The following is a 14,176-nucleotide window of genomic DNA, read 5'->3' on the forward strand; positions in this document are numbered from 1 at the left end:
GGGCGCTCCCCTGGCCCCACTCGCACCCCTGGGCTCCACACTGCTGCCACCCCCGCTGAGGCGGGTTTGTTCGCGAGGCTTCTCTCATCTTGTTCTTGCCCCTCCTGCTTTGGAATCCTGGCATTTCTGAGGCTCCAGGCAGTACATCTGATTCTCAGAATTAAACCAATGATGCCATGAAATATTGAAACCTTCAAATTTCCTGAAAATCTCTCAGTAATTTCCTTTCCACATCATGATTTTCAGGCTGTCCTCCTTTCTGTTTGCTGCCCCCAAACAGTACTTAGGATGATGCAGGCGAGCTGAGTTGTTCCTTTAGAAGGAAGTTATGAAGACTATGTGAGTTGGGACATAATTGTGTTTGAAAGGAAAAATACCACTCTGATTATCTCCTGGATAACATTTAATGACAGGTCTTTTAGGAAATGTATCATAATTGTGTGTTTTGCCTTGAAAAAGGTGATTTCTAAGCTCTTAGGTAGAGCATGCTCTGCATGCTCAAAATAATGAAATTCCACTAATTTTCTTTAAGGTTAGAAAAATTATGATGGATGGTTGATAAAAATCTAGTCCACACTTGTCTAGTTTCTAAAAGAAGCCATAATTGAGCTTACTAATTTTCTAAATTCTTAATTAGAATATGCCTAAGGGGCCAGACCTTCTGTAGGAAACATTTTTTTTCCCCACCTCTTTTTGTTCTAGAAAGTGACTCTAAGCGATTTAAGTGTCTTTTTCTTTTTTTGTCTGGCTTTGCCTTCTGTCACACATTCTAGGAATAAGATCCTTAAATACCACGCTCCCTTCTCACTGAGACCTGATGACAGATCTCGTCTCACTCCCACTCTTCTCTGGGCTCAAGTGCGTCTCGATCTGATGTCACGGCACAGCTGGCCCTCTGAGGAGCGGAAGGAACAATGACCGCTCTCTCTGGCTCTTCTCCCCTGTCCAGCCCCTGACGGTCACAGCCCCGTCCCTGACCATCGCCGAGAACATGGCCGACCTGATCGACGGGTACTGCCGCCTGGTGCACGGGGCCACACAGTCCTTCATCATCCGGCCCCAGAAAGGTGAGCCGCCCCCTGCCTTAGCCTACTCCACGCGGCTGCCAGGCTCGCCCGCAGCCCGAGCCCTTCCTTCAGGTCACTCTGAACGTGAAGAGCAAACAAATAATTCAGCCGAGCAAATCTGTATTCCTGCTTTTCTAGGGCAGCGACTCAGCTCACAGCCTACGAGCTGGGTTTGGATAGAGCTTAAAGGACACATGGTTTGTGTTCAGACCCTTTTGATTTGAGCGACAGCCTTAAAGTATTGTCTCAGTTACCATTAGTGTTTTTTTAATAAACTTTTGGGATTATGTTCAAGGGATTTTTTTTTTAAGTCCCTATGACTCATAAATAAAGTCTCTTTCCTATTTTTTGTTAAAGCTCTCAAAAGCTTAGAGCAGTCAGAGAACAAACTGTCTGAAGCATGATGTGTTGAATCCTTGGAATGGGGCTGAGTCTCTGCAGCCTTTTGCAGAGGGTTAAGACACAGTGTTTCTGAGGGTTTGGATTTCTGAAACAAAGCAGGAAAAAACCAGGCTTTGGAATTACATTGACCGATGGGTTCACATCATGAGCGCGTGCCATCTGCTAAGTACTTAGCTTCCTGTGCCTCAGTTCCATCCAGGAAGGCGAGAAGAGTGGTACTTGCTTCCGTGGTCTCCGCGGGAAGCAGGGTGGGAATGGCTTCCTGTTGGAGGTGGCTCAGGGCACCTACAGTGTCACAGACTTCGGAGCTGCTGCTCGATCCCATGTGATCGTGACTGCACTGGATGAGCCTTGGCTTGGGGACTTCTCGTCCTTAAGGAGGAGCAGCACCTGCTTTGTAGCGTGGGAGGTGGGTCCAGGTCCACAGTCGCCCCCATCATGCTGCCGCTCCGGGCAGGTGGACGCAAGATCCCTGCCAGCACTCCCCCACCCCCGCCGTGGGAAGGACGATCAGAGGAGGAGTCAGGGAGACATGAGGGACACAGATGAGGCCCCGCACTCCTGGTGTAGACACTGCAGAGTCCTGCAGCCCAGCGGTCCAGTTCTCTGTGCTGACAGCAGGTGGAGGGCGTGGGGGTGGGGGATGAAGCAGAGGCATCGCTGGGACCTTTGTTTAAACCTTTGTTAGTGTCAGGATGTCATACTCTGAGAACAGTATCTAAAGCCATCAGCCAAAAGGCCAGTAAGTACATGAATTCTAGGACATAAATAATCTGGCAGAACTTTTTTTCCACCATGATCAAACCAATAAAATCTATTTATTTATTTTCCCCCTAAAATGGAGTGTGTGTTATGATAGCTTTTTTAATGTGAAATACAGTAATGAAGTTGCGTTTGGAGATATCTAAAGACTCCTCTCATTTAAAATTTTTGCATTCATGAGCTCTTGAGTTTTCATTTTGTGCTTTAAATGAAGAGCGTTGTTTAAATGTTTTAGGAAAGTTGCTTCACATAAAGATAGTATTCTGTTAAAAATGTTAAATGTACTATAGCACCTGTCTTCTTTTTGGTAAATAATTGTTTCATTTCACCCTAATTTACCAAAATATTGTTCATCAATTTGTTGGTATATGAAAAAATAACATTCAGACATTAGGCATTAGATGTTTGAAGCTTTAACATCTTCTTGGGTTGGTTTTTAGTTGACTTTTTTCCCTTGTTGGAAGAAATATTTTGATATCAAATCTCATGAAATGAGACATATTAAATTCTTCATTCAGATGAAGACAGCATAAATGAAATCGCTTCTCATAAAAATCTAGTAGGTCCGAGGCTTTTATCAATTTTATGTGGTCTTTATAGAATTAATTGTTAAGCCTGATAATTTACTTTATTCTAAATCACAGCATATGTACTTGTGACTATTTTATAATAGATTCCTAAAGTGAAGTTATATTGCCTAATTGAAATAATATTTAAAGTCACATGTTTTTAATGGATTATAATTAGAAATATGTGGACAGGAGCACATGTACACTTTGTAATTTAGTTTCTTAAAATTTCAAATAAGTGTAAAATATGTTTCTACAACTCTAAAGCACCATTTTCCTGGTACATGCTTTAAGGAACAGTTGCATACATACACATCTGTTCTCTCTAGGTTATTAACTGCTTCATGGTAAGCAACATGCATGTGTTTGTGAGTGTAACGGTTCTAAGTGACGTCTAAGTGCGACAGATGAGTGCTGATGTGCCCAGGTGTGCTTTGTTAAAAGGCTCTGTGATCCGCCATAATTGCTTCAATTTAGAAAGTGCTTTTATAGGTGGTATCACTGGGGCAGAAAACTCTTAAGAGTCACAAGCCACGTGCCCGAACCAGCTTCCACCAGAGTTGCTGTGTGACCCCTGGCCTTCTTGTGGGGCCTTATCTAACTTTTCCTTTAATTTAGAGAAAACTCAGTGGCAGTTTTTCAGTTTTTGGTTAAATTCTCCTCAGAGGAAAGACTTATGCAAATTAGGGTCATAATTTCATATTACCAAGACAAGAGTAACCCTTTTCCCGGGGAGCCAAGGGACTGGTGGGACAGCTTTACCACCAGGTTAATCCAGATAAGAAAGATTAAACCAGGGGCTCCGTGCTTCCTGGTTCACTAAGGACGGGTGGAGAGCATGTCTCCTCAGCCCCTGAGCAAGTCCTGAGCTCCCCTGTGATGCCCTGGCCGGAGCCCAGCCATCATGGCGGGGGGTCGGCCCCCATGTAGGGGCCCCAGCACCTCCCCCAGCTGCATCCCTGGGCCTCCTCAGGCTCTGAGGCTGCTGGCCCCTCGGCTGCCCGGGACCCACATTCCTCTGGCAGCTACAGAGCCGGTGGGTTTGTTTCCTTTGAATTTCTGTGTTCCCTGTATAGGTTTTGGAGTAGCCAAACCTATGCAGGGTGTTCAGTCTTTGTAAAGAATGTTGGCTTTGATGATGAAAAATTCTTTCTTCTCTAACATCTCCTGGGAAGAACAGCTTTCTTCTGTTTATCCCTTAGCCTGGTTTTGAGAGGCAATGCCTTTCCTGTAGTCTGCACCTGTAGACAGCATGTTTGTCATAAATACTGAAAATAAAGCTGTGATAACCCATCACAGGCATATAACAGCTTCTTTTAAGGGGTTGTCGCTAAAATTCTGGGAGAGGACTCGTCTTCTTTCTCTAGTTTCTACATGCAGTCTTTTCCAAGGGAGCTTCATCTCTCTCTTTTCATTTTTTCCCACAGAAGGTGAACGGGCTTTGCCATCGATACCAAAGTAAGTACCGCTGTGAGTGCCTTGTTACTCCGTTGCATTAGAGACTGAAAGTCTCCATGCTGTATTTTACATTTGCCTGAGTAATCAAATTTCTACATGTATGATTAGGAAATCAGGAAACAAGTATTTCCAGAAAGAAATCAGTTGTGAATCATCTAAAGTATTTAGGTTTTTTGTTGTTGTTGTTGTTGTTTTAATTCATTTATTTTTTATTGAAGGATAATTGCTTTACCAGTATTTAGGTTTAGTCAGAAGTGTAAAGTGAATCTTCCCCTGAAGTTCAGTAAGAAGCTCAAGAATAGTAGTGATAACAGGAGAGAGGTCTGTTCTCAGGTGGTTACTATGTAAGTGATGACAGTCTGCATAGAGACCTGAAAGTCAGCACCATTCTGGCTATTTTACAAGTGAGAAAATTAAAGATATGCAACTTATGTTGATTTTAAAATGTGTTTGTGTCACGGATTTCATAGTAGATATTTTAATCTGTAAAAGTACAGAAGGCCTGAGCTTCTCTGTCCTCAGCCAGTGTGCTAGGGATTGGGGAGCAGATGAAAGGCAGCACGCTCACAGTCAGATATGCAGCTGGGTGCCGAGAGCTCAGAGGGAGGGACCTGAGGAGACGCCCCTGGAGCTGCATGAGGGCTAAGGGAGCAGAGCCTGGGCACCTCTGACCTGCCACTCCCTCTCCTCCACCGCCAGTCCCTACCAGTCTCTCCCTTTCTGCTTCTGAACTGTCAGGCCCACGTGCTTCACCTGCCCACCGCCGTCCCCGGTTGTCAGCTGTTAGCACCTGTCTGGGCTCTGCTAGCAGATTCCTGTGTCGGGGTCCCCTGGACCACCTCTTGCATGGATTCTCTAGAAGGAATGCCCAGGACTCGGTGCCTAAAGGCTCTTGTGGCTGCGATGCCTGACAGCCCAGGGAGAGCGCAACAGCGTGGGGCCCAGAGGGGCTGGGCAGCCCCAGGGGCCCACTCTCAGGGGCGCAGGCAGGACACGTAGAGAGTGGTCTCCCAGGGAAGCTCGTGAGAGACTCGGCGCCCTGCCTTCATGTGGGCCTGGTCACGTGTGCACCCTGTGCTTGCCGTGTGCCCATATCATGGGCCATATGATTTGCACCATTGGTCTCAGGACAGGGAGCCTTCCTGATGAGTAGGGATGGTGGCAGCCCTCCTTGACACCAGCCAGGGGCTACCCTCAGAGGACAGCGCCTCAGACCCCTGGCTCCCATCCTCTGCACGCCTCTGCCGGTCTTCTCTGCAGTATTGGGAGAGAGCGTTCCTCTCAAAGCCCTGTGTGGATGCTGCTGCTCTTAGATAAATGCCCACATCCTTCAGCTGGCTGGGGAGAGGCTGTGTGGCCTCTCCAGCCTCGCTTCTGCTCCTGCGCTCAAGCTTCAGCCACACTGAACTCCCTTTGGCTCCTGGAGCCCACGTCCTTCCTTCAGCAGGGCCCTGCTCAGGTCTCACCCCGCAACACCTCATCTGAAAACCCCCATCACCCCAGTCCCGGAAGCAGCCCTGTGTTTTTCCGTAACTTATCTGGAGTAACAGTCACCTCTCTGCTGTTCTCACCCTCGGGCTTCACTGATGGCCGGGGCCACAGGGCATGTAGACATGACATGGGACAGTATCTGGCACCCAGTAAGTACACAGTAGCTGGGCAGGCGAGTGGTGGGGTGGGTGAGACCATGTCTCTCAGCTTTTAGGCATTGTTTCACAAACCCAACAACATTTAATAGATATGTATTAATGTTATGAATTAATGAATATTAATTTATTAAAATTATTAATGTTTATTATTAAAATCAGGCAAGGGTGCTCATGATATCTTCAGTTGTAGAAAGTCTTTGAGAGATGACTTTGTGGATTAAATGCACAGGAATTGTAAATAGAGACGTAAAAGTGAGGAGTTAAGGGAGTAGGTTAGAAGTGCTAACAGATACTAGAAAGGAGCAGAATTGTGTTGTTACCACTGATCAGAGAGGTGCTTGTGAGCAGGTTGATTCAGAAGAGTGCCTCAGCCCACAGCAGAGGACGACCCGGCATGCTGTCTGTGGGACAGAGGCAGAGGACTGTGGCCTGTGTGTTAGGAACGCGCACTTGTGACCTCCGGATAAATGCAGTTGAGAGGGAGTTACGGTCAGTCAGGTGGCTGCAGTGGAGGAGGAGCTGGTGGTTTGTTAGAACACTCTGGTTAAACTTTCATAATGGACATACCACTTCAAATGTGTGGCAAATTCAGTAAAAGAACTGAAGTGTGTGGCTTTGTGCCATAAACTTCCCTGGTCGCTCAGTTGGTAAAGAATCCACCTGCAATGCAGAAGACCCAGGTTCAATCCCTGGGTCAGGAAGATGCCCTGGAGAAGGGAATGGCTACCCACTCCAGTATTCTTGCCTGGAGAACCCCATGGACAGCAGAGTCTGGTGTCGCAGAGAGTGAGACAGGACTGAGCGACTGACACTTCCTAGAGGTTGTACAGTTGCACATTGACTATTTCTAGTTCTCAAAAGGGATATATTAAGCTCCAAGATTTCCAATATAAATTCTGTTTACTAAGGAGAATTCCTGTTCAGTACTTCTAGAGTCAATGTTTATGTATCAGAAAAAAAGTTTTCTTTTATGAAAAGAGCAAAATAATTTTGACACCTGAAGACTGTAGGGTTCCTTTTTCCTCTCTGTTTTATGCTTTTTCAAAAAGTTTGAATTGAACCATACTTGGATTTTTTTTTTTTAATGTGCTTAAAACCTTTGGCCAAAATGTTACTTTATGTGGATGTATGTGTAAAACACTACCTTTGTTGAGCCATGTCATGAAACAAATAATCCGATGTGTTAACCTTACCTGTGCCAGTCTGTAAATAATGACGGTATGTGTCACCGTCCTGCCTGCTCTTGGACACGCTCTAAACGGCGGCAGGGCCAGTGCTGTGTCCAGAGCACTCCTCAGTCGCGGGCGTCTCCCCTTGGCAGCCCAGCATCTAAAGTAATTCAAGCCACGTGCACCACGTTCAGTAGTGTTGTGGTTCAGCGTTCCTTCCTCGTCGGTCTGCACTTCTGGTCTTTAAAACATTGAAGCAGGCTTTAAGGACCTCGGGTGGTAGAATCTGGTATTTCACAAAGTCACCCTCGGGACTGTGCTGTCTCCCTGGGAGAGGGCACAGCCGTCCTGGTTCTGGGCAGCTGGCGTGCGCGTGAATGCCAGCAGCGTAGTCTGGAGAGTGGGGCGCTCACGCTTTGCACCTCTGTTCCAGGCTGGCCAACAGCGAGAAGCAGGGCGTGCGCACCCATGCGGTCTCCGTGTCAGGTAAGAGGCCGCGCGGGTGGCAGGGGGGTGCCCACAGCGGTGGGAGGGGGCCCCATGTGTCTGACCTCTGCTCATTCTTATGAGGATTACATCTTTCTAGGCTAGCTTATGAACGTTAAGGATTAAAGTTATTTAATTTTTAAAACTTAAAAATAACTTTAAAATTTGTATAATTTTACAGTAGTAGATTACTCACAAATTACTTAGAATTTCAAGTTATGTTTCAGTTTTAATGCCATGTTAATTATATTTAGAGTGAAAATGTTTGCTTTCAAAGCTGCCATTATAATTTATGCTTGCAATTCAGAAGTTAACGTGATATGCTTTGTATATTTATTATTTTTTGAAGTTCAAGAGATGTGGAATATTTTTAAACAGCTTTTTTTGTTAACAGTTAACATAAAATGGTGTTTGAATATTGCTTTTTAAAAAATATAGTTAAGATATTGACATAAACATTATCTTAACTATTTACTGGTGTGATGAGCATGGTGTGCTTTCTCTGATATGTTTCTCAAAATACATGTACCTTTTCCCCCCATTTAAAAATGTAGAAAATAGAGGAAAGGTGGGAAAAAGCATCTTCTATGGACCCAGGTTTGACATCTTAAAATACATATGCTATACATGTGTATATATCCATGTATATATACACATGTATATTCATATGCACATATATATAGTATGTTCTCATCTATGTCACATTTCTAAAATAACAGTTTCCTAAAACTCTACTGTCTGACAGTCTGACTTAAAAGAAGTCTAATTCCTGTTAGTTTAATTTACCTTGAGTGAATTTTTACCTATAATTTAGTTTTATGTATTTGCCTAGTTGATGACTGAATTATTTGTTAATGTTCCAGCATACAAATATAATTGCTTATTTTTTTTAATCATCCACAAACATCCCACAACCCCCTTGTCAAGAAATATTTGTGTTGGTATTCATGCTTTCATGCTTAGCAGAGGTGCTCTAGTGAGGAACCTCGTGGGGCAGGTGTGTGGGGGAGCCCTGCGGCTCAGGAGTCAACCCCTCTCTGATGTGGGGAGAGGCCTGTTCAGTGCCACAGCTTGTGCTGCCGGGTGGTGCCGGACGCTGGCAGCCTCCCCTCAGCCCAGGGTGACGTGCGGGGGCTGAGTAGCTCAGCATCTCCAGTCTGCGGCGGCGCCGGAGATTCGGCAGGCGGGGAGCAGGCCTTCCGGGGTTGTGATCTAGTTGGAGAGAGAGGCTACCGCCTGCCCGAGTGGCCCGGTGGTGGAGGACTCTGTCAGTTGCTGGCATCAGAGGGTGTTTTGTGCCGTGCTCCACAGAAGAGGAGCTATCAAGCCAGCGCTGAGTCATTCCTGAGCACTCCAGTCCTCCCCCGCTGGACTGGAAGTGGGCCTGGGCGACAGGCTGGGAGGCACTGGTGGTCCTCACCGACCTGGGCGCCCCCATGCTCTGCAGCCACTCTGTGCGATGCTGAGCTGACGCACCGTGCTGGGCTCATCGCGACTCCGCGTGGTGATGAAAACGACAGGCCTCACGGAAGCTTCGGGTCTCATTTCTTCCATTTCCTCATGTCCTCAGCGTTTTTTCCACAGCTGCCCGTTAAGACACTGTGGGTGTCACCTCTCCCAACCCCCCAGTCCTGATCCGCCTTCACTGTCCTCCCCGGGCACCCTGGACTGGAGTTCACCCTGCAGCCCCTTCTCTACAGCAGCTCTCAGGGTGCTCCCCCCTTTATTGAATGTAGGTAGGCGATTCCCTTGGCAGAATCTTTTCTCAGCTCGGCCCCGAGGCTCCCCAACGTCTCTGCACAGCCCACCTATCCAGCCTGCCCCCATCCTCCACACGGTCTTCGCACAGTTCTGTCGGGTGTCCAGCCCCTCTGCCCACCTCCTTCCCCCTGTAGTTCTGCTCAGACTGCTCCACCGGCCAGTACAGTCTTTTCATCATCACACGTCAGAACCTTTCCATTCTTCAGAGTCAGTGAAGCTGTTCCATTCACAGGCCACAAAGAACGTTCCATGTCCCATGAATATTTAGTGACTGGACTTACCTCTTAGATTCCTGTTACTCCTTCGTCACCCCACTCATGACTTGCTCCCTTCCGTGGAGTTGGACTCACAGTGTGCAAAGACTCTTGAACACGCCATCCCAGCAGTATGGCTTGCCAAGAGCTGCGCCTTGCACTTAGCTCTTAAGCTGTTAAGGTGACACCTAGATGATCAGGACTTCTGCCAAACCTCAAGATTCTTTCGTATCTGGTAGCCTGGAAACCACTTGGGTGTGTTGTGGTTAACCTCAGCCACCCGCAGACTCAGTGGAGCGCCATGCCTGTTCCCCACGCCATAAGCCATCTGTCTCCAGGATGGTGGGGTGGTGGCTGAGGCTCAGACTGACTGTGGCCAGCAGTCGTGACCTGCTTTTCTGTCATAGTCCATCCTGTCCCACCCCAGCAAACCCTGCAAGGTGGCTATTAGTCCAGTCTTAGAAATTCCATCATCAGGTGCTGCTGAGTGCCTGCTCTGTGCTAGGCATTGTTCCAGATGCTGGGGTGCACTGGTGGACAGAGCCAGGTTGCTCCCATGTAGAGCTGATGTTCTGTGCAGGGGACAGAGACGCTGAATTAAAATCAAGCAGGCAGATGGAGAGTGAGGGTAGGGGTCCAGGGACGTCCCTCTGAGCAGTTGACTGAATACAATGAGACTTGGGGCCTGTAGACACTGTGGGACAGTGAGCGCCAGGCCCTGCAGCAGGAGCTTGGCAAACTCAGCACCAGCCAGAGAGCTCTGAGAGGCTGGGGCAGGGCAGGGGAGGGCACATGCAGCGACGAGGTGACAGCTCTCTCCTTATTAGGCACTCAAGGGGCTGTGCATCGTATTAGATGTTACCTTGTTAACCCTGTGATGACCTCCCAAGGTCTTTATTATCTCCCCATTTCACAGACAAGAGGAAAGAAATTCAGAGAGGGTTTGTTCAGTATCACACAGCTTGAAAACGATGGAGCAAGGGCTGAGCTCAGGTCATTATTGCCCCCTAGGTTATGTTGCCTTTCAGTAACAGTTTAAGGGAGATGACCCCAAGTACAGATGAAGAATCAGCTGGGAAGATGGAGAAACTGGGACTTGCCTGATTCTCCTATTTTTTATACAGTCACAACAGAGAAGCTCTTCCCCAGTCTTTAAAGCTGGCTTCAGATGCCACCCCCTTCTAGAAGCCCTCCCTGCCTATTCCAGGACTCTCCTTCCTCAGAGTTGTCTCGCCTGCCATACATGCCACTATTGTGGATAATCTTTAAATAGATACAAGCTTAGAAACCTTCTTATCCCCTTGACCACAACTCCATCATAGACAAAGACATATTCTATTTGTCGTTACTGTCTGGGACAGGGATTGTTTTTAGGTGAATCGGGTGCCCGAGCAAGGTGCGGAGTGGTGCTAGGGCTTGGAGGACTGCGCTTTGGTGGGGGAACAGAGGGAGAAAGGCAGGGACCCTCTGAGTGGATAGTGGCCTCGAGAGCCGCTGGGCTCGCAGACTCTCCAAGCACTGATCATGGTGAACCCTTCTGCATGCACCCCTAGGCAGTTTGGGGCAAGGGGTCTGGAGGCCAGCCAGTGGGAAGGCTGAAGTCTGGGTGTCAGCACAAACAGTCCCCAGCTCATGATCAGGGGTTCCAGGCCCTCCTGTGTATCTCTTGGTGAGGAAGTGGGAGTTTCAGACCATCCTCAGTAGGGTCCAGTTGACAGTCCATGTCCGGTATATGCAGTCTTGTCTCTGAGATCTAGAGTTTCGCTCTAATGTAAGCGTGAAATGAGCTCGTTTATCTAGCCTCTGTGTATGATTTTAGGAAACGTGTTTCTTCTGGAGTGCAGTTAGCAGTACCTGGAGAGTCCTTCGCTTGTCCTAAGGGGTCTGTGTGTGTCAGAGAGGGGCACCCTGAGTGGGTGGGGGGTTGAGCAACGTTTGTGTGGATGAAGATTCCCCGGAATGCAGGTGCTTCGTTCACTGAACGAAGCTGAATTTTAAATATTCCAAAGGTACAAACTTTGGTTTTCGGTTGGTTTTTGTGTTTCAAGGCTCTGTTTGTCTGTTTTAAATAACCAGGCCTCTAGTGAAGCAGAGGGACCTTAAGTGTGACAGAAATGCTGGTGACCTGTGACAACCACTTCACTGTGCCCGGGGCTCCTGTCGCACGTCTGGGTTGTGGTGACGGGGCTGGAGATCAGAAGACCGTGTTCTCTCTCCTGTGTCCGTCACCACAACCAAGGCCATGACCTTTTCCTGTTGTTAGAAATGTTTGGTTTGATTGTCTCTGCTGAGCTCTTGGTGGTGAACACATGTATCACTCTGTAGTGATACTTTGCGATGGGATGTTTATTATAATTTAAAAAAAAATTTTTTTTTTTTTGCTTTGTAACAGATTCTTCTGGTTTAGTTGTTAACTTTGCAGCATCATTCCAGCTATTTAAAAGGGCTTCTCTAATGCGCTATGGAAATTCGTTTTCCTATCCGTGGTTTTTTTTTTGGCATCAGCACTGTTTCAGGGGATGATTTTGGCTTGATACCTAGATCCCTGTTTTTGGGTTTTGTTAGCTTTTTGAAAAATTGTCTTTCCTTATGGTTTGGTGAGTGTGTTAGTAGCAAAATAAGATTTTTGGTAAAAAGGACAGAAGAATTCAGCTCTAACTGTGAACATGTTCATTTTTCCTACCTTGTCATTGAAAATTGGGGAATCACTTTTAACCATTTTATGTGTGTGTATCCAAAGAGCACAGACTGTTTCTGGATTGTCAATGAGGATGCTAAATCTTAAAAAAAAAATTATTTAAAAATTGTCTTATAATTAAAAAATAATAATAAAACAAAATTACATATAGTGACTAAAAATTACCCTAAACTAAAAGTTGACAAAATAAATGTTATTTGCATTAAGCTGCTTCGTTAACAAATTCTAAAGCAGCTACTTAATATATGTAGAAGTAGTTTGTGAAGTTCTGTAAAATATTAGGTGGTATATGTGTTGTTGTTCAGCCACTAAGTCATGTCTGACTCTTTGCGACCCCATGAACTGCAGCACGCCTGGCTTCCCTGTCCTCCACTGTCTCCCAGAGTTGGCTCATATTCATGTCCATTGAGTCAGTGATGCTATCTATAATAATTGCATTTTTTTTCTCCTTTTTTCTCACGGTCTCTGAAGCACTAAGCCTGCTATTCATTGGCTGCGCTGCCACTGCTTTGTAAATACAAGTAGTTACCTACGTACGAGTGAGGCTCAGAGATTATGCACACGCACAAGCATTGTCTTGTTTAAGCCTCAGGACAGTCTTCCTCCCTTTCCCACTTCACAGGTGACCTGGGGTGGTGAGGTGTGGCTCACGTAGCTAGCCAAAGCAGAGAGCCTGGTGCAAACCCAGATCTGGGCTCTGAAACCCACTGTCTTCTCATCAAACCACACGGAGATGTTGGAAGGCAGGAGGTGTCGGTGTGAGAATGGAGGAGTATTTTCCTGGAAGAGTCTGAGTCCGATTTCAGAGTGGTTTTTCTTCCGTTTATCAGGAATAGCAATAGCATAGTGTTGACTCATTTCTGACTGTTCTGTTGGAATCCAAATATCTGCCCTGCCTTCAAGTTTGAATGAGTCTCTCTCGTTTGGTTTACAGCCTAGTTTCACTTTTGGTAACTGATTTAGAAGGTAGTCTCCGTCTATACTGAAAGCTTGATTTTAAGTGAAAGCTTTCAGGAATTGTTTAAGTGCCCTAATTTAGAGTATTGTCGCCTAGTATAGGGGTCCCCAAGCCCCCGGACTGTGGACTAGTACCGGTCCTTGGGTCCTCAGCTTGTTAGGAACCAGGCTGCACAGGAATAGGTGAGCCGCAGGTGAGGGAGCCAGGCTTCACCTACTGCCCCCCTTCACTCAAATGACCGCCTGAGTCACCCCCTCCCTTTGAGTCATAGAAATACCATCCCCCATAAATCTAGTCCTTGTTGCCAAAAAAGTTGGAGATTGCTGGCCTATTACATGTGAGGCTAATTTTTGTAAATTATGTGCCTTATGACATAATTTAATCAAACTAATGCTACTGATGGTTTTTATGTGCACTGGTGGCTTAACTGGTAAAGAATCTGCCTGCAGTGAGGGAGACCTGGGTTCAGTCCCTGGGTTGGGAAGATCCCCTGGAGAAGGGAATGGCTTACCCACTCCAGTATTCTGTCCTGGAGAATTCCATGTACAGAAGTCCATGGGGTCACAAAGAGTCGGATATGACTGAGTGACTTTCACTCACCCACTCATGTGGTAAGTATTGGGGGTTTGACTTATTCACAGTACTTGTCTTAGTGGAAACGCTTCTGATTCCGACAATCATAACTAGAGTCCTGTGGTCAGTGTGGGGTTAGGAGAGACATTTAGCGGTCTCTGGCTGGGTGGCGGCAGGGTGACTGATCGTGTTGTACCTGAAGGAGGAAGTTGTGATCGGCAGAATACCTTTGCCCTCAACGCCTGCCCCCCCCACCCCCCGTGCTGTCTCCTTCTCCCAGCACCCCTCCTCGCACCATCGTTACAGCATCTGGACTCTCCCTCTTCGCACCATTGTTACAGCGTCTGGACTCCTTTGCCTCTCTTGAGAT

At 46.8% G+C, this 14,176-nt stretch overlaps 1 protein-coding gene across 11 annotated transcripts in view; it reads left to right on the forward strand.

The window, feature by feature from the left end:
* The window catches only part of PTK2 (protein tyrosine kinase 2), a 191,322-nt gene that overhangs the window by 115,646 nt on the left and 61,500 nt on the right, over positions 1-14,176 (forward strand). For all 11 annotated transcript variants that reach the window (XM_052651609.1, XM_052651607.1, XM_052651614.1 and 8 more), the window contains 3 exons: positions 950-1,067; positions 4,228-4,258; positions 7,510-7,562. In XM_052651609.1, the coding sequence (XP_052507569.1) occupies positions 950-1,067; positions 4,228-4,258; positions 7,510-7,562 (202 nt within the window). The remainder of the gene's footprint in view (positions 1-949; positions 1,068-4,227; positions 4,259-7,509; positions 7,563-14,176) is intronic.

The sequence above is a fragment of the Budorcas taxicolor genome, chromosome 14 (assembly GCF_023091745.1).
Source record: "Budorcas taxicolor isolate Tak-1 chromosome 14, Takin1.1, whole genome shotgun sequence".
NCBI classification, from domain to species: domain Eukaryota; kingdom Metazoa; phylum Chordata; class Mammalia; order Artiodactyla; family Bovidae; genus Budorcas; species Budorcas taxicolor.